The sequence below is a fragment of the Scyliorhinus canicula genome, chromosome 2 (assembly GCF_902713615.1).
Source record: "Scyliorhinus canicula chromosome 2, sScyCan1.1, whole genome shotgun sequence".
NCBI classification, from domain to species: Eukaryota; Metazoa; Chordata; class Chondrichthyes; order Carcharhiniformes; family Scyliorhinidae; genus Scyliorhinus; species Scyliorhinus canicula.
Window position 1 is genome coordinate 202,799,789 of NC_052147.1, and position 25,868 is coordinate 202,825,656.

General features: G+C 42.9%; 1 protein-coding gene across 3 annotated transcripts in view; it reads left to right on the plus strand.

Moving 5' to 3' along the window:
* Positions 1–25,868, plus strand: part of sp3a (sp3a transcription factor) — a 67,038-nt gene that overhangs the window by 37,844 nt on the left and 3,326 nt on the right. For all 3 annotated transcript variants that reach the window (XM_038789384.1, XM_038789385.1, XM_038789386.1), the window contains 2 exons: positions 15,651–15,873; positions 21,953–22,152. In XM_038789384.1, the coding sequence (XP_038645312.1) occupies positions 15,651–15,873; positions 21,953–22,152 (423 nt within the window). The remainder of the gene's footprint in view (positions 1–15,650; positions 15,874–21,952; positions 22,153–25,868) is intronic.

Genomic DNA, 25,868 nt, shown 5'->3' on the forward strand with positions numbered 1-25,868 from the left:
CCCCGAACATAAGTTAACAGCAACATCATAATAACATCTCCACAAAAAGTTCAAGATCCACCTTCTCCTGCCAGTCCATTGTCTCTGACAAATTCTGCCGCCTCCTCCGGCGATCTGTGTCACCCACAGATGTGCTGGGTACAACAGTCCGAACTTCACCCCCTTCTTGACGAGGGCTGCCTTGATCTTGTTGAAGGTCTCCCTCCTCTTGGCCAACTCTGCACCTAGGTCCTGGTATGCTCGAATTTCACTGCCCTCCCAGGTTCAGCGCCTCGTCTGCCTGGCCCACCTCATAATCTGCTCTTTTGTCCAGGAATCGGTGTAGCCGCACCACCAATGCCCTCAATGGCTCTCTCCTCCGGCTTCCTCATTAGCGCCCTGTGTGCTCGATCCACCTCCAACGGCTGTGCAAACGTACCCTCTCCGAGCAATTCCTCCAGCATCTTCCGTACGTACGCACCAGCATCACTGTCCTCTGGCAGGCCAACGATCCTTATATTCTGCCTGCGTGACCGGTTCTCCAGGTCCTTGACCTGGAACCTCTTCTGCTGATCGTGCATCAGGCCCATCTCCGCTGCCATTGAGACAAACTGCTCCGAGCGTTCTCCCACCACCACCTCCATCTTTTGGATCGCCTGACCCTGGATAAGGGTCATAGAAGGCAAGAGAGTAGCAATGGAAGGGTGCTTTTCTGATTGGAGGGCTGTGACTAGTGTGTTCTGCAGGGACCAGTGCTGGGACCGTTGCTGTTCGTAGTGTGTATATATAAATGATTTGGAGGGAAATGTAACTGGCCTGATTAGTAAGTTTGCGGACGACACAAAGGTTGGTGGAATTGTGGATAGCGATGAGGACTGTCGGAGGATACAGCAGGATTTAGATCGTTTGGAGACTTGAGCGGAGAGATGGCAGATGGAGTTTAATCCGGACAAATGTGAGGTAATGCATTTTGGAAGGTCTACTGCAGGAGGGAGTATGCAGTGAATGGTAGAACCCACAGTCAGATAGACCTAGGTGTACAGGTCCACAGGTCACTGAAAGGGGCAACACAGGGGGAGAAGATAGTCAAGAAGGCATACGGCATGCTTGCCTTCATTGGCCGGGGCATTGAGTATAAAAATTGGCAAGTCACGTTGCAGCTACATAGAACCTTAGTTCGGCCACACTTGGAGTATAGTGTTCATTTCTGGTCGCCACTCTACCAGAAGGATGTGGAGTCTTTAGAGAGGGTGCAGAAGAGATTTACCAGAATGTTGCCTGGTATGAAAGACATTAGCTATGAGGAGAGGTTGAATAAACTCTGTTTGTTCTCACTGGAACGACAGAGGTTGAAGGGTGGCCTGATAGAGGTCTAAAATATTATGAGGGGCAGAGACAGAGTGGATAGTCAGACTTTTCCCTAGGGTAGAGGGGTCAATTACTAGGGGGCATAGGTTTAAGGTGTGAGAGGCAAGGTTTAGAGGAGATGTACGAGGCAAGTTTTTTACATTGAGGTTAGTGGGTGCCTGGAACCCGCTGCCGGAGGAGCTGTTGGAAGCAGGGACGATAATGATGTTTAAGGACCATCTTGACAAATACATGAATTGAGGGATACATACCCGGAAGTGTGGAAGATTTTAGTTTAGACGGGCAGCATGGTCGGCGCAGGCTTGGAGGGCCAAAGGACCTGTTCCTGCACTGTACTTTTCTTTGTTCTGGGCCGCCAGCCTTGTCTCAACGCGGTCGACCACCACCTTGATCGAATCCACCACCAGTGCTAGATCCTCCAGACTCTCCTTCCATTGCTGGACGAACCTCTCATTCAAGAAGCTCACCAGCTGCTCTGTCGACCACTGCACTGGCAGGGTCACTCCCTGCCCCTCCGCCATCTCCACGTGCGTTGCAGGCGCTACACCAGCTCCAAACGACTAATTCCCTCCTCTTTTGACCGCTTCTGGCTCTCGGCTCAATACACCAGAGGGTATATCTTTTCCGTTGGCTCTCCTTCACCTATATTCCGCCTCACATCATAGCCGGGGAAAAGGCCCACACAGATGTGTTCATTCCATGGTCGCCACCGGAAGTAGAGAAACATTATCAATAGTTGTATAGAAATTTTGTCCACTTTGAGAACAGTTAGGTGCTCTGTTACAACCAGTATTTTTGTAATTAAATTTCAGGTGTTGCAGGAAACTTTATTTTAATGTTGCTTTGATAGGGCTAAACATAATTCTGGTGTGACCAGCGCTAAGTGGACTGAATCAGGTTTGAAATGTCTGAGGAATTAAGTGATTTAGAAACTGTACATTGTTCCGTTGATGCTACTTTCATATATTGAATAAACAGTCCATGCTGTCAAAGGGTAATTTTAAAAAAACCTAAGACTTTGTGTGGGAGGGTGAAGAAATACTAGTAAGAGTGACAAGTTAGCATCAAGAAGAAAGTAATCAAAGCTATAACTGTCGATGATTGAGACTCCAGATATAAGAGGATCCTAAGAAGGCAAAGTTGATTCTGCATCAAATATTGGATGTTAATATCTTGGCTGTCTTAATAGTTGTATGAATTCTTCTTGAGTTTGATTTTTTTTTTACTGATTTAAGGGGCAATTTAGAGTGGCTTGTGGGCGTGAGACCCACGCAGACTCTGGGAGAGTATGCAAACTTCACACAGACAGTGATCTGAGGCTGGGATTGAACCCAGATCTTTGGCACCGTGAGGTAGCAGGGCTAACCACAGCTACCATGCTGCCCTCTGATGACTTGTTAATGGGAGACAGGTTGAGGATAGCTGGCCAGCATCAAGTTGCATGGCATATGTAGTTCCAAAGTTTGTGATTTTGTTCATTGGTTAGGCATCCAACTGCAACATCATAGCTCCTGGCTTCTCAGCTGTGGCCGTGGTTGACTTTGGGTACAATTTTTCCTTGGTGATATTTCAAAACCATTGCTATGGATAAAAGCAGGGAATTTCAAGTAGATCCCTTGGACAGCATATTGGATCCCTAAGAGGCTGGTTTTGTCCCCAAATTCCAAAGTAGTAACAGGCAATCAACATTGCGTGCATTCAATTTGTTTGAACATGTTAGCTGTTATGAATGCTTCTCTGATACTGTATTTACATATTTCTATCTCTCCAGATATAGCCAAAGCATCTCCAATAGTGCCGTTTTTTCTTTCCCTTCACTATCTCCCAAGAATCTCCCCTAGTCTCCTTCATCATCATCATTTGCTGCTCCTCAATCATTTCAAACATTTGAGGTCAGGGTTCATGTTATTGGAGTAAATATAGTGGTATGAATAGAAAGATGGTTAACAGAGGAAGCAGAATTTGGCACGTTTTGAATTTGATGCTACAGTTCTCCAGAGTGTTAGAGAGACCATACCTGGAATACTGAGTACCATTTTGATCTCCTTACCTAAAGGATATAATTACATTGGACCCAAATCAGAGAAGGTTCCCGTAGTTCATTCCTGGAACGCATGTGTTGTCTTCTGGGAGGATTGGGCAGGTTGTGCAGATTCATTGGAGTTTAGAAGAATGTGAGGTGATCTTAATGAAATGTAAGATTCTGACCAGACTCAACAGGGTGTGAAGATATTTCCTGTTGTGGGGAAATCTAGAGCAAGGGGGAACTAGAGATCGGGAGAATTTATTTTCTAAACTGAGGATCATTAGTTTTTTCCCCAGAGAGCAGTGGAGGCCAGGCCCTTGTGTGTCTGTGGCCAGGCCCAATTTTTTGATCAACAAGGGAGTCCATGTTGAGATCACAATCAGATCAACCATGATCTTATCAAATGGTGAAGCAAACTTGAGGGGTCAAATGGCTTATTGCCCCTCCTTGTGTTCTGATAGAGAAAGGTTGGAAATCCCATGGATCAATGTTGGATCTACTTTTCTGTTTTATAAATGTTCTGGACATGCATATAGGGGACACATTCTTGAAATTTACTGTCATGAAAGTAGAGCTTTGGTAAACCTGAGAATTTAATTATGAGGTAATAGATATTTGAGATGAAAATGTGTTGTAGAAGTATGTTAAATTGGAAACATGCTGAAAATGTAGAAGGACCAATACCTAGGTTTAATACATAGCTTTTGTGGATGCAGAGCTGCAGCAAGATTAAAACTACATTTTTTTTTTTAAAAAGCTAACTGTTTTATTATTAGCAGAGTACTGATGTAAAGAGGAAATTGTAAACTTGTGCAAAACCCCATATCCTTCTGATCACATTTTACTGTCAACGACGCAGCAATATAGACCTTGTTACTATTTTAGCTTCTTCACTGCTGAAACCCCATATATGTGCTTTTGAGACCACTGGAGTCGACAACTCTGGTAGTCTTCCTGCTGCAGGGATGAGAGATTTCTGCCTTTTGACAGAATTCTACCCTTTTTTTCCCCCCAACCTCCACATCATCCTTCTTGGGTGCTTGGGTTTGCATGTACAAAATCTGGTGAGGCAATGTTCTGTTAGAATGGACTCGATCCTGCAGTCAAGTGCATATACTAACTGTATTTAATACTGAAATGCTGAACTCGGGTGACTTTGTACAAATGCATTGGTCCACAGTTTTGACAGTAATTAAAGATAAATAAGGGGAAAACGGATGTTTCTAATAATTCCACCTATTTGAAGCTTCTCCGAAACATTTGTATTCGACTACGATGCTGTAATTTACTGGTCCCTCATGATGAAATGACTGCTGTTTGCACAATGTGTACATGATTCATGATTTCTTGTCACCCGTTCAGACCTACAGTGCAGGAGGTCATTCGGCCTATCTAAACTGCATCGATCTTCTGAGCGAGCACCCTAGCTAGGCCCACTCCCCTGCCCTATCCCCATAACCGTACCTAACCTGTACATCCGTGGACACTAAGGGGCAAATTAGCATGGCCAATCCACCTGAGCTGCACATCTTTGGACTGTGGGAGGAAACTGGAGCACCCAGAGGAAACCCACACAGACACTGGGACAAAGTGCAAACTCCACACAGCCATCCAAGGCCGGAATTGAACCCGGGTCCCTGGCACTGTCTTTGCGCACTCGCTCATCCCTGCTAATTTCATTATTCTGAATGTATGCTATCCTGCTGATTTTAAAACCTCTGTCCTATACTTTGAATTATATGAACTATCTATCTCTTTTTCTCTCTCTCTCTCTCTCTTTCCCCCCCCCCCCCCCCGAACAATTTAGCATTTCAAATATTGCATTTTGTGCACTTCCTTTTTGATCCCACCATTAGTTCTATTCTCTGCACTTCCCTCCCCAAGCCCCTCTACTTCCCTCAAATTGTCAAAGTCCATGCTTTAAACAAAATATTTGGATCACCACATCTTATTCCTTTTCTTTGACTTTTTTTCCTGTATACCTATCTGTAGAGGACTTTGGGACCGTTAAAGATTAACGGTATTATATAAATGCAAGATTGAGTGTTCAATTAATGTCCTGTGCTGGAGATCTCTTTGCTCTGCATTTCTGTTCATCTCTCATTGTTACATCTTTCCTACCATTCTAGTTATGGGTTACCAGAAGTAAAGCAGCACTTAGTGTACAATTCTTTGCTTTCGTGGGTTAATCAAGCCCAGGCTCAGTTGACTGCATGTTACAATTGCAGGATAGAAATCGTACCCTAGCATTGATAGCATACATGGTTGGATGTTCAAAGTACTATAGAAATGAAGATTGACTGTCACCATGTTCCTTGGATAAGGTTTTGACAGAGTGACTATAAATTTTGGCTATGCAATTAAACCATCTGGCGTAAAGTCCCGTTGACTTAATCACCATGATTCCAGTTAGTGTGAAGGCTCAGACATTGTGAATGCACTTTGTAGGTTTGACTTGCAGATTCTGCTGCCATATCTGCTGGTTGCATTTTAATCCTAGAAATTTTTGAATATACGTGGACCCCAAGTATTTGTATACTGCTATGGGGATATAATTTGGCTTGAATTGGACTGTCGCTACTAGCCCAGTTTGATCTTTAGATTTCAGCCCAGAGTTCATTAACCTGCAGCTGGGTAGTGATGCCATTCTTTGTGTTAGAAGTGATTTTATTTTACATGGTGCACTTTGGGATGGCCATTTGTCATTCTTCTGCTTCACTATTTTGTGTCAGCATTGCTGGCAATTGTTTTATAGTTTGTCTTTAATGGAGTATTTACTTGAAGATGCCCAGCATCTGTTTTGAACTTTGAAAAAATCATTTGGACTCTGAAGTTAATTGTTTCTCTCTCCACAGATGCTGCCAGAACTGCTGAATCTTTCCAGCATTTTCTGGTTTTATTTCAGATTTCCAGCATCCATGATATTTTGCTTTTTGCATCTGTTTTGAGGGGTTTTCTGGAGGCTTGTTAACAAAGAACAAAGAAAAATTACAGCACAGGAACTGGCCCTTTGGCCCTCCAAGCCTGCGCCAATCCAGATCCTCTATCTAAAACTGTCGCCTATTTTCTAAGGCTCTGTATCCCTCTGCTCCCTGCCCATTCATTTATCTGTCTAGATACATCTTAAATGACGCTATTGTGCCACCTCCACCGGCAATGCGTTCCAGGCACCCACCACCCTCTGCGTAAAGAACTTTCCACACATATCTCCCGTAAACTTTTCTCCCCTCACTTTGAACTCGTGACCCCTAGTAATTGAGTCCCCAACTCTGGGGGGGGGGGGGGGGGGGGGGGGAAGCTTCTTGCTATCCACCCTGTCTATACCTCTCATGATTTTGTAGACCTCAATGAGGTCCCCCCTCAACCTCTGTCTTTCTAATGAAAATAATCCTAATCTACTCAACCTCTCTTCATAGCTAGCGCCCTCCATACCAGGCGACATCCTGGCGAACCTCCTCTGCACCTTCTCCAAAGCATCCACATCCTTTTGGTAATGTGGCGACCAGAACTCTACGCAGTATTCCAAATGTGGCTGAACTAAAGTCTTATACAACTGTAACATGTCCTGCCAACTCTTGTACTCAATACCCCTTCTGATGAAGGAAAGCATGCCGTATGCCTTCTTGACCAGTCTATCGACCTGCGCAGCCACCTTAAGAGTACAATGGACCTGAACACCCAGATCTCTCTGTACATCAATTTTCCCCAGGGCTATTTCATTTACCGTATAGTTTGCTCTTGAATTGGATCTTCCAAAATGCATCACCTTGCATTTGTCCGGATTGAACTTCATCTGCCATTTCTCCGCCCAACTCTCCAATCTATCTATATTCTGCTGTATTGTCTGACAGTCCCCTTCACTATCTGCTACTCCACCAATCTTAGTGTCATCTGCAAACTTGCTAATCAGACCACCTATACCTTCCTCCAGATTATTTATGTATATCACAAACAACAGTGGTCCCAGCACGGATCCCTGTGGAACACCACTGGTCACAGTTCTCCATTTTAAGAAACTCCCTTCCACTACTACTGTCTCCTGTTGCCCAGTCAGATCTTTATCCATCTAGCTAATACACCCTGGACCCCATGAGACTTCACTTTCTCCATCAGCCTACCATGGGGAACTTTATCAAACGCCTTACTGAAGTCCATGTATATGACAGCTACAGCCCTTTCCTCATCAATCAACTTTGTCACTTCCTCAAAGAATTCTATTAAGTTAGTGAGACATGACATTCCCTGCAGAAAACCATGTTGCGTATCACTGATAAGCCCATTTTCTTCCAAATGGGAATAGATCCTATCCCTCAGTATCTTCTCCAGCAGCTTCCCTACCACTGAGATCAGGCTCACTGATCTATAATTACCTGGAATATCCCTGCTACCCTTCTTAATCAAGGGGACAACATTAGCAATTCTCCAGTCCTCCGGTACCTCGCCCGTGTTCAAGGATGCTGCGAAGATATCTGTTAAGGCCCCAGCTATTTCCTCTCACCAGTTCTAGTAGCCTCTGTATCAGTTTGAATATCAGATGGTATGTTTTTTTGTTTTTTTATCTCCAATTCTTCTACATAACCACTTTCCCTTCCTCTAATCTTGATTGTTCATCACTCTTGCACTAAATAATAAACAGTGCATCTACAACATAAGAGAGCCCCCCCCCCCCCCAAGCACAGTTGATGTGTTGAATTTTTCACATCAGTAGCGTAGGTTTGATATCTTGGTGATTGAACTGAGTCAGGAAATGTGCCTGTTGCAGTCCCACCTTTTGGCATATCTTCTACTGAATATGTCCAACTGCAGTTTGGTCATCTAATGAAGTGGATCTATATTTAAAATAGCTCGTGCAGTAGAATATCTTCAAATACTGGAATTTTGGCTGGAAAATCATGTTTTTAAAATATGAATTTATTATAATCTTTATTAGTGTCACAAGTAGGCTTACATTCACACTGCAATGAAGCATTGTGAAAATCTGCTAGTCGCCACACTTTGGCACCTGTTTGGTCAGACACTGGGAGTATTCAGAATGTCCAATTCACCTAACAAGCACTTCTTTCAGGACTTGTGGGAGGAAACCGGAGCACCCGGAGGAAGTCCATGCAGAAACGGGAAGAATGTGCAGACTCCGAACAGTGACCCCAAGTCGGAAATCAAACCCAGGACCTGGTGCAATGAGGCAGCAGCGTTAACCACTGTGCCACCATGCTGTTCCTGCTTGAAATTTTAAGATTATTTCTCTTGGCAAACGTTGAAGTATCACTTGCTATTTGCTTTGACAATTTTCCGGTTTTGAAGCTTGTACGCCATTCTAAACTTGCACTTGCAGTTCAGCATTCCTTAAATAAAATGACATTTTGTTAAACTGTGAGGCATTGTGGCCCAGAGAACAGCATTGGTCATCTAATTTAAGGTAGTTTGATAACCACAAGGCCTTGATCTTGCCCCAAGTTTCTTCTGATACAGTTACCAGAATTTCTAAAAGTGGTAAATTAGATCATAAGGCATAGGAGTAGAATTACACCATTCAGTCCATAGAGTCTGCTCTGCCATTCAATCATGGCTCATACTTTTTTCTCATCCCCTTCTCCTGCCTTCTCCCCATAATCCCTGATCCTCTTATTAATCAAGAACCTATCTATCCCTGTCTTAAAGACACTCAGTGTTTTGGCCTCCACAGCCTTCTACGTCAAAGAGTTCACAGATACACCACCCTCCGGCTGAAGAAATTCCTCTTCTTTGTTTTAGAGGATCGTTTCTTTAGTTTGAGGCTGTGCCCTCTGGTTCTAGTTTTTCCCACTGGTGGAAACATCCTTTCCGTGTACACTCTATCCAGACCTCGCAGTATCCTGTAAGTTTCAATAACATTCCCCCCCTCATCCTTCTAAACTCCAACGAGTACAGACAAAGAGTCCTCAACCGCTTTTCATATGACAAGCTCTTCATTCCGGGGTTCATTCTTGCAAACCTCCTCTGAACCCTTTCCAAGTCCAGCACCTCCTCCCTTCGGGCTTTGTAGTCTTGGAAGTGTGTCCCTCCTCTTGTATTCTAGCCCTCTCGGCATGAATGCTAACATTACATTTCTCTTCCTAACTGCCAACTGAACCTGCACGTTAAACCATAAGAGAACTGTGAACTAGGACTCCTAAGTCCCTTTGTGCTTCTGATTTCCTAAGCCGTTTCCCATTTAGAAAATAGTCTATGTCTCTATTATTCCTGCCAAAGTGCATAACCTCACATTTTACCACATGTGTTCTATCTGGCACTTCGCCCATTCCCCTAGCCTGTCCAAATGCTTCTGCAGCCTCCCTGATTCCTAAATGCTTTCTGTCCCTCTGCATTTCTTTGTATCATCTGCAAATTCAGCAATAGTGTCTTCAGTTCCTCCTTCCAGATCGTTAATGTATATTGTGAAAAGTTGTGGTCCCAACACCAACCCCTGAGGCACACCAGTAGTATTGGCTGCCATCCTGAAAACCCCCTTTATTCTCTTGCCTTCTGCCAGTCAGCCAATCCTCTCTCCATGCCAGTATCTTGCCCTTAACACCTGGGCTCTTAACTTATTTAACAGCCTCCTATATAGCACCTTATCAAACGCCTTCTGGAAATCTAAAGAGATCATGTCCACTGGTTCTCCTTGGTCTAACTTCCTTGTTACCTCCTCAAAGAATTCTACTAAGGGGGCAGCAGGGTAGCATGGTGGTTAGCATAAATGCTTCACAGCCCCAGGGTCCCAGGTTCGATTCCCGGCTGGGTCACTGTCTGTGTGGAGTCTGCACGTCCTCCCCCTGTGTGCGTGGGTTTCCTCCGGGTGCTCCGGTTTCCTCCCACAGTCCAAAGATGTGCGGGTTAGGTGGATTGGCCATGCTAAATTGCCCGTAGTGTCCTAATAAAAGTAAGGTTAAGGGGGGGGGGGTTGTTGGGTTACGGGTATAGGGTGGATACGTGGGTTTGAGTAGGGTGATCATGTTTTGTGATCATGTGATCATGGCTCGGCACAACATTGAGGGCCGAAGGGCCTGTTCTGTGCTGTACTGTTCTATGTTCTATTTGTCAGACATGACGGTCCGACAAATACTATTTCTACTTCGAGTTTTTATGCTGGTTGTGTTGTTAACACTTGCCCACTGTGGAACATTTGAAATTATAGTGCCCTTTATTCTGCCCCAAAAAAGCATTAACTCCTAACTCCAAGCTCAATTACCTCCTGAAAAAACATGACTTCAATTTCTCGGTCTGAGGCATCACGGGTGGCACAGTGCAGTGGTTAGCACTGCTGTCTCATGACACTGAGGGCCCGGGTTCGATCATGGCACTGGGTCACTGTCTGTGACCCTGTGAACTGTTTGCACATTTTCCCCGTGTTTGCGTGGGCCTCATCCTCCCAACCCAAAGACATACAGAGTAGGTGGATTGGCCATGCTAAACTGCCCCTTAATTGTCAAAATGTTTTTTGTTTTAAATCTTGTAGCACAGCATCAGTGAGGCATGAATAGTATTATCTTGTGATTTGTTTTGTACTGTGACCATGCTCACCTAGGAACATGGTGCAACTCAAACATAATATTCTGTAAGGGTTCATCCACTCCCCAAGTCTGGTCCAGAATAGAACACACGAGAATAAGGGCAAGTGACCAAGGTATACTTGCCAGAATGTAAAGAGCAATCTACGGGAGGCAGTGGCGTAGTGGTATTGTCACTGAACTAGTAATTCAGAGATCCACCCATGGTAATGCTTTGGGGTCTTGGTTCGAAACCCACCATGGCAGATGGTGAAATTTGAAGTGAGTAAAAAGAAATCTGGAATTAAAAGGCTAATGATGACTATGAAATCATTGCCGATTGTCCTAAAAACCCATCTGGTTCACTAATGTCCTTCAGGGAAGGAAATCTGCTGTCTTTACCCAGTCTGGACTACATGTGACTGGATCCATAGAATCATAGAATTTACAGTGCAGAAGATGGGCATTCGACCCATCTAGTCAGCACTGGCTCTCGGAAAGAACACTGTACTTAAGCTCACACCTCTACCCTATCCCGTAACCCTGCAACCCCACCTAACCTAAGGGCAATTTAGCATGGCCAATCCACCTAACCTGCACATCTTTGGACTGTGGGAGGAAACCGGAGCACCTGGAGGAAACGCGCGTAAACACGGGGAGAAAGTGCAAACTCCACACAGGCAGTCACCTAAGGCCGGAATTAAACCCGGCTCCCTGGCGCTGTGAAGCAAAGACGTGATGCAGCTGTGCCGCCCAATGTGCCGTTGTTGCTTTTATTAGGCTTGCATTTCTGTAATTATGTTTAATAAATTATTTGCACATCAAATTAACTGTCTGCAATGGTTGCTAATTCCTTCATACTAAGTGAATAAAATCACCAATTCGCCAGTACAGAATTTTCCCTGAGAACACGCAAAGCATTTTGTGAAACTCCACAGTTTGGGAGCCACTGCCCTACACGCTTTGACTCCCTTGTCAATCAAGAATCTTATCTAAATTCAGCCATAAAAGTATTCAATGACCCTGCCTCCATTATTCTCTGAGGAAGAGAGAAACATAGAACAGCACAGAACAGGCCCTTCGGCCCTCGATGTTGTGCCGAGCAATGATCACCCTACTCAAACCCACGTATCCACCCTATACCCGCAACCCAACAACTCACTCCCCCCTCCCCATTAGGCCACTACGGGCAATTTAGCATGGCCAATCCACCTAACCCGCACATCTTTGGACTGTGGGAGGAAACCGGAGCACCCGGAGGAAACCCACGCACACACGGGGAGGACGTGCAGACTCCGCACAGACAGTGACCCAGCCGGGAATCGAACCTGGGACCCTGGAGCTGTGAAGCATTTATGCTAACCACCATGCTACCGTGATAGATGCGGTACTCGCACCTCAGTTTTAAATGGGAGACCTCTTATTTTTAAACACTGTCCCCTAGTTGTAGTCGCAGTGTCCACCCTGTCAGGTTCCCACAGGATCTTGTATCTTTCAAGAAGATTGCACGTCATTCTTCTAAACTTTAATGGAAACAGGCCCAACCGTTCAACATTCCAGGAATCAGTCCAATGAACCTCTTCTGAACTGTTTCTAATATAATTATGTCCTTTCTTTAAATAAGGAGACAAATATTGTACACGGGGCTCTAGATGTGGTCTCACCAATATCCTGTACAACTGTAGCAAAATATCCTATCCCTACTTTGATATTCCATTCCCTTTGCAATAAACAACAATATTCCATTTGCCTTCCTAATCACTTGCTGTACCTGAATATTAAATTTTTCAATAATTATGATCCCTCTGCACCGCAGAGTTCTGCAGTGTCTCTGCACTTAAATAGTATGCTGCTTCTTTCTTCCTGCCAAAGTGGATACTTTCACATTTTTCCACATATTCCATCTGTTAACTTTATGCTTCCTTCCTTAACCATCCAGATTCCTCTGTCCTCTTCACAACTTATTTTCCTACCTATTTTTGTGTTATCAGCAAATTTACAGCCTAGCAGCCATACATTTGATCCTGTTATCCAAGTCATTAATATAGATTGTAAATAGTTGAGATCCCTGCCCTCACACTGATCCCTGGTGGCACTCCACTTGTTACATCTTGTCAACATGAAAATGGCTCATTTATGCCGACTCTGTTCCTGTTAGCTAACCAATCCTCTATCCATGCTAATATATTACCCCCAACACCATGAGGTGTTTCTTTGTGTAGTCACCTTTTGATGTGGCATCTTGTCAAATTCCTTCTGTAAATCTGAGTGCACACATCACCCTTTATGGACTAAGAGGCACAGGAATTTGATACCCTTCAAAGTTCCTGATGCAAGCTCAGCAGTTTTCTTTTCTGCTCCCATCCTGCACATGACCAGACTTGCTGAATTCCATATTCAGAATTCAGTAAGTCTTTACAAATGACTAATTATTAAATTCCGCTAAATTAATACTTCACCTCCTGAATGTTCAGTACCTGAATCAATGCCCCCTTTGGATTCAATTATTACTGTAGTCCAAATTGTCTATTCCCTTACTGTAGATTTAAAGCACAGAAATATTATATATTGACTACAAGATAAGATTTTAAAAATTGGTGAAAAAGAGCAGTACTAATCAGTAATTTAAAAAAAATAAATTTAGAGTATCCAAGTAATTTTTTCCAATTAAGGGGAAATTTAGCCAACCACCTACCCTGCGCAACTTTGGGTTGCAGGAGCGAAACCCATGCAAACACAGAGAATGTACAAACTTACATGGACAGTGACCCAAAGCCAAACGTGGGGCTTCAGCGCTGTGAGGCAGCAGTGCTAACCACTGAGCCAACATGCTGCCAATACTGATCAGTTATTACAGGGAATTGTATTTTTGGTGAGTTTACCATCTAAAAGCTTTGCAGTTTATTTCCCCATTTATTGTCATATTAATTTGGAGTGACATTTTGTTCACTGTGTTGAATAAATCCATATAGTATGCAGTCATTTGTTTTTAAATGTATTACATTTTTCCACTTGTTCTTGAATAGTCCATTACATTTGATCACTTGAAGTTCTTTTTGATCTCTTGAAGTTGACTCTTTTACCAAGGAGGGTGTGTTGCTTCAGTTTTTTCATCCCAGATCGCACCCAAATTTAATCACTATTTTCAGTGACCTCTTGTGCCATTGCACATAGGGAGTCAAGACCAAATCTACTCTTCAAGTCAAACTGGTTTTGTTCTGTTGACTCAATTTTCGGGATCACGGATATGAGGGATGGAAGGGATAGGAGCAACCAAGAACATTGGGCTGGGTTAGTAGGCGATTGTTGAGTGAGTGGTGTTTCAGCAGTCTTTGATCATTGTGTAGGGCCACTCTTTCAGCTCTGTGACGGTTGATCTCATTGTCTCATAAGTGAGGTCAGTTTAAAAACCGCTTATGGGCATGTTGGACGCAATGTTTAATCATTGTGTACCAATCAAATGACCATAATCGAGTTGGGTTGCATGTGGGAGTTATTCATTATCTGTTTTATAATTGATGTCTGCTCAAGAGGCTTGTCTGATATCTCTGCTCACCCAAAATCTGGAAGCCATGTCTAAGCAGTGATGTGTTGCTGCTCTGTTTTGGAGAGGGGACGGGCTCTTTTTAATGATTGCTCCAGGTTTTGTTTCTGGTGTCCTTATTTGACAATTGGGGAATGGAGTGTTAGGAACCATCTCTGCTTGAGGGTAATGTAGGTTTTTAAAAATCAATTTATTATTACTTTACCTTTTAGGGCAAGGGTTGTAAATTTAATTTTATGACACTTTGGAGCTTTTTTTCTGTTTAGTTTCCAGAGATTGTCACTTCATTAGTCGCTTCCAGCCCTGGGTTGCTGTTTTCTGTTGAGGTGAACCCATTGCTGATTTTTTATTAATCCCCATTTTAAAAAAAAAATCTGGTCTAGATTTTCTGATGGGTTATTTGATCATTTTTGATAGTTTTGAGTAATTTCTTATAACATTTTAAATCCAGGCTTTCCTTATTATTTGGTGTTAGTGGGAGGCTCATTAATAGATATGCTCTCCTTCACCCAGTTTACCTCCATCATACTTAGTTTATGACTTATCTATCATTGCTGTCAAAGTCCTTTGGGTGTGGCATCCATGACAAATTGAATTAGAAAATAATTGTGTATTTTGTTCATTCACTGCCAACTTTTTTTGAAAGTGAATCTATATATGTTTTATCTCTGTGTAACCTGTCAAATTGAAGGTTGTGAAACTCCTTTTTGCTTTCAGTCCTTCATTCAGTTATGATCTGCAGCTTCTTCAGCACTTTGTTTGGGAGGAGCAAATATTCCCATGTTGCCTATATTTCCATGTTGCCAAAGATCCTGTTTAAACTTTTTGTTCATTCTCACCATCTTTCTTGCTTAGCTGACAATTACTGTTGGATGTGTTCATCCTAGCAGCTCTTTGTTTGTGTTCTTTTTAAACCAATAAGGCTGCAGTGCCACCTGACCCCCTGAGATAGATGGTGTGGATTCAGATTAAATTTATAAATGTGTTTAAAGCAAATTGCCAAGCTAGAAGAATATTTTACCATGGCATAATTCATATGTTTAGAAAAGGATTGTTTTGTAATTCAGTAATTTTTTTTTGTATTAGATGTGTAGTATCAGTGCACAAAATACTTCCCTGTTTCAATCTCTGGTGATCGCCTAGTCTTCAGCATTTAATACTTAAAAGTTTTGATAATTATGTACCATATATTAGCAACTAAGTTGCCTCATGCCCTTACTTATTCCAGGTGTACAGATAAAAGAGGAGGAGGATGACTCTGAATCCTGGCAGCTAGCACCACAACCATCTACAGTTACTAATGTGGGAGCTGCGACTGTCCTTGGTTCCAGTGATTTAGCGCAAGTGTCTGTGAACCTGGATGAGGATGGTAATGATCAGCAATATCAACCAGGAAAACGACTCCGGCGAGTAGCATGCACTTGTCCTAATTGTAAGGATGTTTTGGGAAGGTATGTTTCTGTTTAGTACAAATTAAACTTTGAAAGCTTCTGTGAGCACTAGGCTCACTACTTAGCAAGTGTCCTTTAAGAGAGGAAATACACAGTGGCAAAAAAATTCTTCCATAGTAAGTTTGGCAAACCAATGCATATTAATTAACATTTTCTCCAAACATTTCCATACGGTAAATTGTGACTATTTCCATAAGAGTTTCCTATGAAACAAAACCCAAGCCCTTGTATTTATATAAAAAAAAAAATTTAGAGTACCCAATTCCTTTTTGTTCAATGAAGGGCAATTTAGCATGGCCAATCCACCTAGCCTGCACATCTTTGGGTTGTGGGGGTGAGATCCGCACAGACACAGGGTGAATATGCAAACTCTGTAAGGGCAGTGACTCGGGGCCGGGATCAAACCCAGGTGCTCGGCGCCGTGAGGCAGCACTACTGACCACTGTACCCAAGTCCTTGTATATGCAAGGCCTAAGATTATGTGCCCAGGATTGACATTGATGCTTATGTTGTAGTACTAGAAGAGACCTGTAAAACATTTGCAGTCAAGTTTGTATTTTTATTGCAATCGTACTTCATTAAATTCAGGATTTTTAGGTTTTATTTCCACTAGTTTTTAACAGAATCAAAAACCTCACACTCTGGAAAAAGCTACCTCAAGCTGTCCATGTATAAACAGACCTGGGAATATAAATATAATTTTTTCTTAAAAATCTGGTCTATGACTTGTTTATAGTGGCTGAATATAGAAGTCTGATTTGAACTCTTTGGTTTATATCTGATGGGCTCAACATTATTCGATGAATAAATACTCCATTTCCTTGAACTCTGCCTGTTAAAAGCATATATCATCGGCAATTAGCAAGCTGCTTTCTTCAATCCCTGTTTAGGATTTGTGTTTCATGACATTTGAGTTGTTTCTTAAGCTTGTGTACTGGCATGACCATTGAAGCTAGACTGTGTAGAAACTCTGGAGGTCTTTAAAAAAAATAAAATAAATCATTCATGGGCTGCGGGTGTTGCTGGCGAGGCCAGTATTTATGCCCAACCCTAATTCCCGTTGTAGTCCGTGTTGTAGGAACACCCACAGTGCTGTTAGGAAAGGGGTTCCATGATTTTGGCCCAGTGACAATGAAGGAATGGCGATTATAGTCTTGAGTCAGCATGGTTTGTGGCTTGTAGAGGAACTTTCAGATGGTGGTGTGCCCATGTAGATGGTAGTGTGCTCATGCATCTGCTACCCTTGTCCTTCTAGGTGGGAGAGGTTATGGGTTTGGAAGAGCTGTCGAAGGAACCTAAAGGAGCAAGCAGACTGTTGCATCTTAGCCTGTAGAGTCCATGCTGATTGATTTTTTAAAAATCATCTGACAGCATTATTAGAAACCTTCACTTTTATTGCAAAGAACAGTTTTTGAACAGTAAGTGACATGGAATACATCAATGCTTTCACCAATAGGAAATCTACAATTTGACTCCTTGGAAGAGCAGTTCTACTCTTTCTACTGAATCTCCCGATTTTCTGGTTTAAGAAACCAACTTGCAAATACTTCGCTGGGTGTTGCTTTCAAATTTTCTTTTCAGTTTGAATTCCTCCAGTGTGAGCATATATTGCTTGTGTTAAAATACGACTTTCTCAAATATATCCACTTGAAGCTCTAGAAATAATTGGTAGGAGCTGTTGATAAACAACTCCCAGCAAAACCATTGTTATTAATTCTATCTTTAAGTAAACAATCTTCCATTAGTTTCTGTGGCAATGACTCATCTTTCCTAAATATTTCCCACTTTCTCTGTCTTTAGCTTTGACAAACGGTCATCTGGATTCAACATTAGCTCTTTTCTCTCCCTACAGATGCTGCTAGACTTGCTGAGATTTTCCAGCATTTTCTTTTTGGCTTCTTTTTGGTGCTCTTGATCTTCACTTTTTTGTGCACACCCCTCTTTCCCCCCCCAACCACCCATATATGTCCCCAATCCTATCCTCACTGCTCCAATAGGGTATACCCCGGCAACTTGGGAAACGTCCTCCACTCCTTTCTTGCAAAGTCCCATGCCTGCAAGTACCTAAACTCATTTCCCCTCTGCAAATCAACCTCTCCTGCAACTCATCCAGACCTGCAAACTTCCCTTACAAATACAAGTCCCTCATCTTCACCAGTTCTGCCTCCCTCCACTTCCTCTACATTCTATCAATCTCCCCTGGCTTAAACCTGTGATTCCTGCTCAATGGTGTCAACACTGACATCCCCTCCGACTTGGTGTCTCTGCAGCTGATTCCACACCCTAACCATCGACTGCACCACTGGAAAGGAATTTTTTTTGAACTCATTGAGATCCTTCCTCCTGCTTTGGTGACAAAATTTGAAGTTAGTCAATTTTGAGAAGAATACCCCCTGAGCCTTTACAGTTGTCAGAGTTGAAAGCTTTTATTAGGTCAAGAAAGGTCATGTATGGCAATTGGTGCTGTTCTTGTACTTCCCTTGAACCTGCTGTGCCGTGCAGATGGTACTCTTGATGGGTGAAAGCCATGTTGTGACCCTGGAAAAATTTCCTCTACCAGTGGGAGGAGACACACTTGAGAAGGATCATCGTAATGATCGCCCCAGTGCCAGAAAGCAGGAAGACTCCTCTGTAGTTATCACAATTGGACTGACTCCCTTCTTGAATATGGGTGCGATCACAGCGGTCCTGAGATCCCAGGCATGCACCCTTTTTCCCAGATGAGGGATTTGAAGTTGTACAACTGTGTCAGGAGTGTATATCTCTGCTGTGTTTCAGAATTTCAGCAGTAATACCACCTGCCTCAGTCAGTGGCTTTGTTGTTTTTCAGTTGTTGAATGGCTTTTTCAACTTAGCTCCAGACTGGGGTAGCCGAGCATTGAGGCATGGAGCATTCAGGCCCTAATCACGCGCAACAAATTCAGCTGGATGGGGCATGGCGTTGTATACCTGACACCAGACTCCCTAAGTAACTGTTTTAAGTAGAACTCATGGCAGGACACTCTCAGGAACACAGCAGAAATGCTTTCAGGATGCCCTCCAGCATCCTTGAAGAGGCCAAGCCCATCAACTCGAGAGTATCCTGACTTTTGACTGATCAAAATGGAGAAAGCTCATTTGAGAAGTTACTGAACATATCAAGAGACTTCGGAACATGCAGAGGTGAAGTCAAAGTGTCAGCGGGAGCCAGCAACCCCCAAGCAAGCACCACCTGCCCCACATGGCAGTCTGCAAATTGTGCATTGGACTCGTCAGCCATTTCAGAACATATTGAATCAGAGTGGAAACCAAACTTTAATCCCAAGGGACTGCCTAGGAAGAGGTGTTTTGCACTGTCATCATTACTTTACTCACAAAAAACCCCAACAAATTGAAATAATCAAACCGTCGGAGATAAAATAATGTTCATTTTTAGTCTGAGAGTGTTCTGATTCTATATTAAATGTTTTAAGTCGGGTCTTAACTTTAAAGTCAAATCCAAAGGGTTTTACGCATGATTGATCATCTATAGGGTCTGTGCTGAATTAAATAATTTAGTGGGCCTATTACATTTGGCTTCTGTTTCAGGATTTGCGGAGATAGGGTTTCAGTTCTGATCGCTATCCAGTGACCCCTGTTAGGAGGAGGGAGAGGAAAATCCTTATCACATTGGACTAAGAAGTATAGGAATGGTGAAATTCAGTTAATAGTTCAGGTCTTTGTGAATTTAAGATTCAACTTTGCCAACCAAGTCTTTTTAAAATTAATTATGGATGTTAGAAATATAAACCGTTGAATTTTCAGGTAAGACTACTGTAATTCATAAATGTAAACAAATTAGTTGAATTGAGTTACTCTTCCAGGCCATTTTTCATGTAAACTGGGCTTTCAGAAGTTCAGAAAGTTTTGAGTTTCTTTGATCATTGATCTCCATTTTATAAGATTTTATTTGCACAATCATGTTGAAAATTGAGGACGCTTGCACTGCCCTCCCCTTGGTTGTTTCTCCTCTATGCTAGATTCATTTACTAACCCAAGGTCAACATGGGGCAGCATGGTGGTTAGCATAAATGCTTCACAGCTCCAGGGTCTCTGGTTCGGTTCCCGGCTGGGTCACTGTCTGTGCGGAGTCTGCACGTCCTCCCCGTGTGTGCGTGGGTTTCCTCCGGGTGCTCCGGTTTCCTCCCACAGTCCAAAGATGTGCGGGTTAGGTGGATTGGCCATGCTAAATTGCCCGTAGTGTCCTTAAAAAGTAAGGTTAAGGGGGGGGTTGTTGGGTTACGGGTATAGGGTGGATACGTGAGTTTGAGTAGGGTGATCATTGCTCGGCACAACATCGAGGGCCGAAGGGCCTGTTCTGTGCTGTACTGTTCTATGTTCTATGTCTTTCTCAGGTTGTTTGTGCTGTTAGCCTGATGCTCATTCTTTTGTATTCTCAATGAGTTGTAATTTCCCGCAGCTAAATATCGTCAAACACAGATCATAAACTCTTCCAATACATTGAGCCACAACAAACTATTCACTATTTTGGGCTGAACCAGACTTCACAGCCTCACTTCACTGTAGCTGGATCAAAATCCCGAACACCCTCCTTATCAGCACTGTGGTATGTCACGTGGACTTCAAGAATGGAACTCCTCACCACCTTCTGAACGACAATTGGGGATGGGCAGTAAATGCTAACTTAGCCAATGCTACCCACATCCCATGAAATAAAAAAAAAACTATCCAACCTCGAGTCGTGTTTTCGACCCTTTATCACAATGACCACCTACTTCCACATCTTTGGCATCGTTGCATACCCGATGACAGTGCTTGCCTGATTTTCGCTATTCAGCTCACCCATTTCCTGTTAATGCCCTACTTTTCTATTTTTCCTATTTCTACACTGCTTCTCACTGACTGTGTTACTAGTTCTCCTTCCCCTCAAATTAAATTCTCCTATCTGTTAAATTCCTCCATCGCTTTTCATCTCTAATGTTTTTGATCACTATGCTCCCATGATGCTTTTTAGTTTTGACAGTGGCATCTATGTCTATATTTCCCTGCCTCGGTCCCACTCTACCTTCAAGCTGCCCCTCAAGATATGCCTTAAAACACTCCTCTTTAGCCATCTCTCTTCATCTCTCCTCCTTTGGCTCAGCATTTATTTTTCCTCTTGAGACATTTAAGGGCTGTGTAAATAAGTTATCTATGTGGGTCACTGTCTAATCGGAGTCTGCACGTTCTCCCAGTGTGTGCGTGGGTTTCCTCCGCATGCTCAAGTTTCCCCCCACAGTCCAGAGATTTGCAGGTTGGGTGGATTGGTCATGCTAAATTGCCCTTAGTGTCCAAAATTGCCCGTGGTGTTGGGTGGGGTGACTGGGTTATGGGGGGAGGGTGGAGGTGTGGGTTTGGGTGGGGTGCTCTTTCCAAGGGCTGGTGCAGACTCGATGGGCCGAATGGCCTCCGTCTGCCCTGTAAATTCTATGATATCTGGCCAAATAAAATGTCCAATGAAGGTTTGTACAAGACTGATTGCCACAGCATTGTCCTTGAGATCAAGAAGCGCTGGATAAGAGGCTGAGCCACATGCCAAGCATGTTCCAAGAGCAAATACCAAAGGTTGCTCTAAGATGGGCACCAGCTGGGAAGCGTAAATGGGACAGGCCAAAAACATCACGTAGGATTGTGACGGAATTGGAAGAGATTGTGCTTGCATGCGGCGGGGCACAAGCCAGGGGCCGATGGAGGAACATTATTGCTGCCTTCTGTCCCACCTAGGACAAGGAGGAAATTTAAGGTGCACCATTGCAGCTGTGAAAGCCTGAGCTTCATTTATCAATTAAGTAAATTTTTTAGAGATACAGCAAGAATTGCTCATTATTTTTAGGTTCTGCTTGTATTTAAATTGAAGATAATTGGCAAGTATAATTTTGCAATTCCTCATAGTTGTATATACAATAGTGTGTAAAACTGTTGTTTAGAAGGAAGTACTCGGTTAATATTTTCAGTTGGTGCAGTTAATTCTATAGAAAATTTTGAAAATGTATTAAACATTTTCAGGATTCAGAGGATAAAACTGAAACTGCTTACGATATTTGAATTTGTTTTTCTTCAGATCCTCCAATAATTTAGGCAAGAAAAAACAGCATATTTGCCACTTCCCCGGTTGTGGAAAGACCTATGGAAAAACATCCCATCTTCGAGCTCATCTTCGCTGGCACACAGGAGAACGGCCATTTGTCTGTAACTGGATTTTCTGTGGGAAAAGGTTCACTCGCAGCGACGAACTGCAGCGACACAGAAAAACACATACAGGTTAATTTCATATTCACCTTTTTGAAACTATAGTATAGTAGATTTCACACATTATCTTAACGTGAATTGCTGCTCCTCAATCAATTCCTAATTACTCAGAACTTCATGAGGTCTGAGTTATTGAGCTAAATATAGTCCCAAGAGCTAGACTTCACAATTAGTTGCAAGAAGCACAGCTACAACAACTGCTACAATTATTTTCTTATTCGTATTATTTGGCATGCTTAGCAGAAGGATTTCTGACTTTGGGTCGGTTTATAGTCCTCGAGGAATTTAATTGTTACTTGCACGGTAGCACAATGGGTAGCACTGTTGCTTCACAGCTCCAGGGTCCCAGATTTGATTCCCAGCTTGGGTCACTGTCTGTGTGGAGTCTGCACCTTCTCCCATTGTCTGCATGGGTTTCCTCCAGGTGCTCCGGTTTCCTCCCACAAGTCCCAAAAGACGTGCTGTTAGGTGAATTTGGCATTCTGAATTCTCCTTCGGTGCACCCGAACAGGTGGCGGAATGTGGCGACTAGGGGCTTTTCACAGTAACTTCATTGCAGTGTTAATGTCAGCCTACATGTGACAATAAAGATTATTATTATTATTAAGAAGGGTCATACACCCCATTGAAAGGATATTTAAGGTTTCACGGCAGTAACAATATTTGTGCTTGCCAGTTTGAAACTACTTCAGCTGAGCCTGTTCAATTATGGGCACTGCAGAGCTCTGCTCCCAACCTGGCAAGGCACTGACATACAATGGGAGTAGGATCAGGACTGATGGACAATAGATACATGGGTAGTGACATAGCTGTCGAACATTTCCACCTCCCTGTACATGACAGATCTCTGCGTTTCTGAGCGTGTGATCCTCTGGCACACTGCTGCAGTTTTAAACTAGAATAGACAGTGTAATCACCTATGTGGCTGTCGCATAACTTGCTCTTTGGAAAGTGCACTTTTGCGTTGTCAACAATTTTTCCACACTGGGATTGCAGAGATAGACCAATTTGCTACCATGGCTAAATACTTTGGTGGGTTTTATTATCGGATGCTAGCAAAATCCTTTTCTGTATAAATAAAATGTTCAGATATATTTTCTGCTTCACCTGAATGTGAGTAATACAGAAGACATAAATGGAGAGCGCAAATATATGTTGGTGATCCTAACTAACCATGAAAACTGGCTCTTGGATATCCTAATATTGAGCAAGGGCAGTCTAGAAGGAGAAATCTCCTTTTTAAAATTTGGGCCAAATACTAAACCTGAACTAAGGAAAGTTCCAGTTGACATCCTGATAATTGCCAATCTTGGTCAGTTCAAGAATTTTCCCTTTTCTATCCTAGATATCCCAATTGGAACCTTTGGGCTTACATTATTAGAGATTGCAACACAAAATAACAACTTTCTGTAGTGATCTTTTAATTTGGTTAACCCTATCTTGTGATTTTCTCCATTTGAAAGTTTAAACAATTACTTTTAACAATTGGGATACTGTACAAAGTTCTGACCTCCATATTGAAAAAGGATGTATAGAAGCAATGGGGAAGGTGCAAAACAGATTCACAAGCATGATACCAGTGCTGAAAATAGACTTCAGGAAAGGCTGGATTTTTGGAAAGTCTAGATTGAAATGGGACCTCGCAAAAGCATTTGATAAGATCGATGTAGAGTTGATGTATGTGTTTGTTGGGTAAATAAAACTAGTTACCATAAGGAAAAGATAGTCATTAATAAATCAAATGGGAAATTTGGGAGATACTTTACCCAAAAAGCAGGAAGAATATGGAGGTCACTGCTAAACAGTAGTTAAGGTGAATAACGGATACAATTATGGGGGATCTGGATAAGCGGGTGGGAGATTCCAGAGGTTGGAGCAAGTTAGCTGATTGGATGGATGCCACTTCTGTTTGCAAACAAACGGGGAATACTCAAGAGACTGGAGCCAGAAAATGTTTGATTGGTAGTAGCTTGTTGCAACACTAGAGATGGTTACGAGATGTCGATCCTCAGTGAGAACAGTGCTGATAGGTGAGAGGATAGGAAATGGGGAGTAGAGTTTTGGTGAGCTAAAATTTAGAGTTTGACCAGGAGTGTTGAGTCTGGAGATGAAAGGCAAAGATTTTAGCAACAGTGGGCTAAGATAGCACAAAAATAGGGTATGCTATCTTTATAATAAAGAGGATATGGAGTCTAAAATCATTTGGGTTCATTTTGAAGAAAGTTTTCATAGTTAGGTTTAACCTGAGCCTGTTTCCAGGAAGGATACAGGATTCTAGAAGGGCCATAAGATTAATATGATGTAGAGGGTGGTGCAGTGGTTAGCACTGCTGCCTCTCTCGCTGAGGACTGGGTTCGATCCCAAGTCACTGTCCGGAGTTTGCACATTCTCCCTGTGTCTGCGTGGGTCTCACCCCCACAACCCAAAAGCTACTCTAAATCGCTCCTGAATTGGAAAAAAAATTAGGTACTTTAAATTTTTTTAAAAATGTTAATATGATGTCTGTGGTGTTGCTAGTGCTTGGGTGGAGAAAATCCTGACTCATGCATGGAGTGGCAATCTGAGTCAAATTGCTAGTCCGCCTTCCAATCAGGGCAGGGAGAATTGTATACGGCAATGCACTCTTGAAGCCTTCAGTCAAGGTCTGCACGGTCGGACGCAAGGAAACCACACCCTTTCTGAACGGCACTAGCTGCCGTAAATCGGGTATGTTTAAAGTTCCAGACCCTTCCAAGCCAGGGAGAAGGTGGGTTTGAATGGTAAATGGGTAGGACTGAGGAGTGAGGGTTGGTGGTTAGTTGGGGAGGTGGTGGTGCAGTGGAGGCATGGTATTGTTGACGGGGAGGGGTGGCTTGTGCATACTGGGAGAAGGTTTGGGGGGGGGCTGGTGTGGGTGTCCTGGGGTGGTGGGGGTAGTCTGAGGGGTCCTGTGGAGTTTGGGTGAGTCCTCTGGGGGTAGTTGTCGCCCCTTGGGGGTCAGGGGAGTAGTGAGGCGTCAGGTAAGGGTAACAATAGTGACCAGAAATGGTTTAAATTATTTTTTGCTGTAAGACAATCGGAAGCATCCGAAGTTTGAGATTGAAATTGCATTTTTGATGGTTCCCAACGCGCAGCAAATGTCCATCGTGAGTTTGAACTTCCCGGGAAATCGCCGTGCAATCCTTGTCTGGGAACATATGGGGATGGTACCCCCCCAAATGTGCTGTGAGGTTCAGTGGCAAAAAGCAGTGTCCATGCATTGAGGAGGAGACTCCCAAGTTGACCCCAATAAATGGGAAAATAAGTGAGGGTAGTCTCACCAAGTTAGATAATGCATTGGAGGAGGATGGTGTTTTCATTGAGTCAAATGTTGCAATTGTGTCGGATAGTGAGAGAGCTTTCAGGTCATTTGAGATTTTCCAAATTTCAGTGTAACTTTTGTTTCTGTTGCTATATACTGATTTACAATGTTTTCTGCAATAATGACCATCTTTTCCTCAGAGTAGCTGTTACTGTCTTTGAGAAGCTTGGACAATAAGCCCAGGAAGTATAATTATCTGCAGGGGTCTTCACGTGACAACTTTGAAAACCACTGTGTTAAGGTGGTCAGATCTTATTTTATGCAAACTGTTCTAATCAGTTGATTTAGATTTTGTTGCAATTTCTGTATTTCATGCGTGTTTTAACTTGAGGTGAGGACAATTTTGAATTGTTAGTGAAATACAAGTTCTTGTTAGGGCAGCTATATG